Raw genomic sequence first — 4837 nt, forward strand, 5'->3', positions numbered from 1 at the left:
TGTGAGAACTGCCACCTGCAGTCTGCAGGTCATTTACAACATTAACCAGGTCATAAATGCGGAGGTTAAAATGGCAATGCTGTGTGCGGACAAACAACGTTACTTTCACCTTCTGTGACAACTTCAACAAGGATACGAAGTCTGCAACAAATCTGTATAATAAGTCATTAGTGAATGCCAGAGAGCCACATGAGTGAACATGAGAAATTAAAAGAAAATGTGTAATGAAAATAAAATGTAAATGACAAGTGGTTATTTTAGATTTCTTGTACACCTGTCTTAAAATGTAAGGGATACTGGAGCTTGTTTGGGGTGGTGGGGTGGCTCACGGTGGGTGCCGGAAAATTTCCCTTATTTTCAAATCCAAAACTTGACAGGTATGGTCATGCAGTCAAAATTAGAGAATATGGTTAGAACATTTTATTAGATGAAGCCTACAAATGAAACTTGTATTTACTTCTTGACAAAATGAAAAGAATGTTTATTCTTTAAACTTGCTGATTAAAGCCTTTATTCACTTAGAATGCCATCAACATCTACTGACTAGGGACAGCTGTTCAAGTCAATGTTCAAGTCATTTAGGATTGTAAAACAGTCTTTATTAAGAGCAACATGGGGATCCAAATGGGAAGGTAGGAATGGCAAGATGACGAGGCTACAGGAGGGCAGAGTGACAGTGGGGGGGGGTTGTGCTCAGCCATGGTTCCCTACGAGTTTCTGCAGCGGAGCCAGAAGAACATCAGCGTTCCTCTGCTCACTCTCAGGCGTGTAGAGCCGCCGCTCCTGGATGTAGCGGAGGACCAGATCGTTTATCAGGTATCGGGCACTGTAGCCAGGCAGCATCCGTTGGCGGGTGTATGTGCTCGACACGTCCACGCCTACCCAGTCGCGCACCACGTAGATGTTGCGGTAGTGTGGCCAGAGGAGGTCGGAGCCCCGAATAATGGCCTCCGGATTAGATTTATAGTGGGCCATGCACACCAGTCCAAAGTTGCTGACGATCTCCTCGATGTGCTCAGGCTTCCACAGCCCCGGCACCACAAAGGAGTCCAGCAGTTCAGCATCGCAGAGTAGCATCAACCGCGGCTCGTCTGAGGAGGCAGCGGAATCATCAGCATTAAATGATGCAGTTTAATAATAAGTTTTATTTATATAGCGCCTTTCATACACTCAAGGACACTTTACAAAAACACATTTAACAAGGCAGGCAAGTTAAATACAAGAAGAATAATATTCATTCAATAGATGTGTTTTTAACAGGAGCTTAAAATGGATAACAGATTTTTCCTTACGGAGACTGAGGAAGAGCATTCCAAAAGTTAGGAGCTGTTACACTAAATGCTCTGCCACCCATAGTTGATAACTTGTGCTTAGGTACAGTGAGTAAGTCTGCGTCGGATGATCTTAATGCACGGGGAGGAGTGCACGGAAAGAGCAGCTCAGAGAGATAATGAGGGGCTAAACCATGAAGGGCTTTGAAGGTGATGAGGATAATTTTATATTTGATTCTTGAAGAGACTGGCAACCAATCATGGAGGACAGGAGTAATGTGAGCAGATTTTTAGTGTGCGCAAGTAGAGGGGCAGCAGAGTTCTGAACATACTGTGGTAATCTAATGATATGTTTATTAGGGAGGCCATAAAATAATGCATTAGAATAGTCCAGACGGGTAGTGATGAATGCATGGATTAGTGAAATAGTGTAGTAAGGGGAAGCTTTGATTGTTACCTGTTTTTTGAGGTGTCCCCTTGGGTGCAGTCTCCGCCTCCTCCAGCTTCCTCCTCTTGGTGGCACTGCTGGCATCCATGCGTTTTCTCTTCCTGCCAGCCGTCGCAGTGCCCACCACATCAGTGTCCGGTTCCTGAGGTGGCTCCTTGGGTGCAGTCTCCGCCTCCTCCAGCTTCCTCCTCTTGGCGGCACTGCTGGCATCCATGCGTTTTCTCTTCCTGCCAGCCGTCGCAGTGCCCACCACATCAGTGTCCGGTTCCTGAGGTGGCTCCTTGGGTGCAGTCTCCGCCTCCTCCAGCTTCCTCCTCTTGGTGGCACTGCTGGCATCCATGCGTTTTCTCTTCCTGCCAGCCTTTGTAGTGCCCACCACATCAGTGTCCGGTTCCTGGGAGAGCAGTTCCTGCCGGTGATGCCTGGGAACAGATGTTAAAGATCAGTTCAGCCAACAGGGGGTGTAACGGTCAAAGGAAAGGACTCATAGCTGAAAGATGGGGCCCTTCTTTCACCGTTAGGGCGAGCTCACCGTAGCACTTTGACTGTCTCCAGCCATTCGGCCTGCCTGCTCTCCCAGCTGTCCACCTCAATCCAGCTGTGGTTCTCTACCGCCAGCTTGGCCATTTCCACCCGATGGCTGGCCTCGATCAGGCCCTTCTTGTTGTAGCCATCAGCCACTGGTGATATGATCCCCTTCACAACTTCATACTGTCCTGGGGAAGCCAAGCACAGCACAGGTGTCCTATGTTGAGTATGGTTCATGCTTTTTAACAAAGTAAGTTTCACATTTAAACTTTGTGGAGCTAAAAGTTAGCATGGCACGCTATGAACCAGTAAAGGGGCTGGGTATGTCACACTTAATGTTCCCATTAAAAATGACAACTTTTTGTATAAAAAATGAAGTTGGCATAAGCATTTTGTTAGTAGCTTATGACAGGCCAGTGCACCATGTATGACGGCTAGCAGGCGGAGTACCTTTGGTCTGCAGGTGCTCACGTGCTCCTTCAAACATGCACAGTTTCGTATTTGTGACTGGGTTGTATGAGCCACAAGACAGCAGCACCACTTTAGTTTTCTTTGGTACCTGCAGAAAATGCATTGGGAAACGTTACAAAATGACACTACATGTAGTCACATGCAGTTTTCTGAATGGGCAGAAGGACAGGGTCCAGTGACAGCACCAGTCTGCTAGTGACCTTCCAACTATCAGCCTAAGGTCTTAACCCAGTGAGTGATACACCAAAACAAGCCAGATGCTTCAGCTTCTTACTCTAAGTTCTCAGTTTTATAATAATATTTCAGTACTTAATCCAACAATAATCTGTAATACTCCATTGAATATTTCCCTCAACACAACAGAAATCTGTTTATAGATAAGGATGTAATGCACCACACTACTGAGCAACCTTAAATTATGCATTTCAGTTGCGATCCAAATTACAGCACGAGCGACATTTTTGTGATTTTCAAAGTGACTGCTTATCCTAATTAGCAGTTATCGTGAACATGAATCGAACAGACGTAGTTTCATCGCATATCTCATATAAAACAAAATAAAAGCTCTAACGCTTTACTACCAGAACATCAATCAAAGCGGAAGATAATAGGTCTTGTTCGCTTTTTGCCCAAACGTGATACAAGCCCGCATGAACCGATCATCTCCAGTTGTAATCAACACATGTACAGCAAGCACTCTGTATATTTAAGCACTCGTGCCCCAAAATACCTCATCAAAGCTCCGCGCAGTGTGAGCGCGCTTAGCGCTAGCGATGGGACGTTTCCGAGACATTGTACTTGACCAGCAATTACAATGTGACTGACGACACTGGAAGCTTGGAACACGTGCACGCACTTTTGAACCCAGCTCCAGTAAACCACGCCCACAGTCGTGTGACGAACTTAACTGCGTGTGCGGACGAATCAAAAAGACATCGAAGCTTGTACCACTCTCATTAAGTTCTGACGTATTGTTTCGAAGCTCGTATGGACAGCAATTACCATGTGACTGATGACGTTGGAAGCTTCGAAGTTCTAGAACGCGTGTACGCAATTTCCAAACCTAGCTCCATTAAAGCATGCCCACATTCCAGTGACGAAATCTTGGCCGCAATCAAGCACAGGGATGCGCAGACGAAGAAGCAATGGAATGGAGCCAACGTTGAAATTTGGTGCAGCAAACGAATTGCATGTTATTCAATCACTATTATTACTAGGGCTGTTTCAAATACATAAAACAAAATGGATCGATACTGAACCTAACTTTTCATGTTTTTTTTCAAACAATATATACATGTTATACGAATATCCAAGAACAAGGCAGCACAGAAGACATATAAGATCATAAAAGACTTTCAAATTATGCATTTTTGTTTTACTCTTTTTCATTTCTTTGACACATCTATGTTTTCATCCCTGGTAGCTGGTTTTAAGTTTGGTATGTAATATATCGACTGAGTTCCTTGTACCTCGTTTATTTCTATCATTAAAAATGATTTTGCGGTTAAAAAAAAAAGCATTTGTAACCCCTCATGTGTCTGCGTTGTGGTTTTCACTTAAAGAACGAAGGGACGTGGGGCCATGCAGCGGTTTTATTCACCTGGCACGAATAACACAAGGTTGGGAGCAGGGTTCGAATTACGGGGGAGCTAAGGGGAGCTCGGCTCCCCTGAAAAGGACCTGGGCTCCCCTGAAAGCCTACTTTGAGACATTTAGGGGGAGCTCTAAAACACTTTCCATTTTTTGTGTCGCATATAGATTTTGATTTTCTGTACATTAAGGTTCCTGAAATAAATGATGATATTAAAAATGTGTCAATGTTGTGTGTTTATTCGCTCATTACATGACTATTTCCGAACACTATTTTCCGCTGTCTCCTGCTGTGACCATCCATGCGTGGCGGCGCTGCACTGAAATTACCGTATTTTTCGGACCATAAGACGCACTTTTTTCCCCCCAGAAGTGGGTGGAAAAAGTTCCTGCGTCTTATGGTCCGAATATTGCTCTGCTCACGTGCTTTAACCTTCTGGGTTCGAGTGCATTGTACAGCGTACTTTTCGCGTCTATTTGAGTTTATATCTCACTGAAATCTTAATGTAGAATAATGAAAAAACGCTGG

The 4837-nt window shown here is 44.6% G+C and overlaps 1 protein-coding gene across 1 annotated transcript; it reads right to left on the reverse strand.

Moving 5' to 3' along the window:
- Nucleotides 1-577: 577 nt before the first annotated feature.
- Nucleotides 578-3709, reverse strand: LOC111840237 (nicotinamide/nicotinic acid mononucleotide adenylyltransferase 1-like). The gene is made up of 5 exons (XM_023804875.2): nt 3449-3709; nt 2698-2806; nt 2252-2435; nt 1729-2141; nt 578-1091 (listed from the first exon to the last, which is right to left on the reverse strand). The coding sequence occupies exons 1-5, from the start codon at nt 3509-3511 to the stop codon at nt 694-696; spliced, it is 1167 nt and encodes a 388-aa protein (XP_023660643.2). The 5' UTR covers nt 3512-3709; the 3' UTR covers nt 578-693.
- Between the last annotated feature and the right edge of the window lie 1128 nt (nt 3710-4837).

Source organism: Paramormyrops kingsleyae, chromosome 4 (genome assembly GCF_048594095.1).
Source record: "Paramormyrops kingsleyae isolate MSU_618 chromosome 4, PKINGS_0.4, whole genome shotgun sequence".
In the NCBI taxonomy this organism is placed as follows: Eukaryota; Metazoa; Chordata; class Actinopteri; order Osteoglossiformes; family Mormyridae; genus Paramormyrops; species Paramormyrops kingsleyae.

Coding starts and splice junctions, on each gene's coding strand:
- LOC111840237 (XM_023804875.2), bottom strand. CDS start 3,511: ATGTCTCGGAAACGTCCCATCGCTAGCGCTAAGCGCGCTCACACTGCG. Junction 2,807..3,448: donor CTGCGCGGAGCTTTGATGAG/GTATTTTGGGGC, acceptor CATTTTCTGCAG/GTACCAAAGAAAACTAAAGT. Junction 1,092..1,728: donor GGGGACACCTCAAAAAACAG/GTAACAATCAAA, acceptor CTGCCTCCTCAG/ACGAGCCGCGGTTGATGCTA.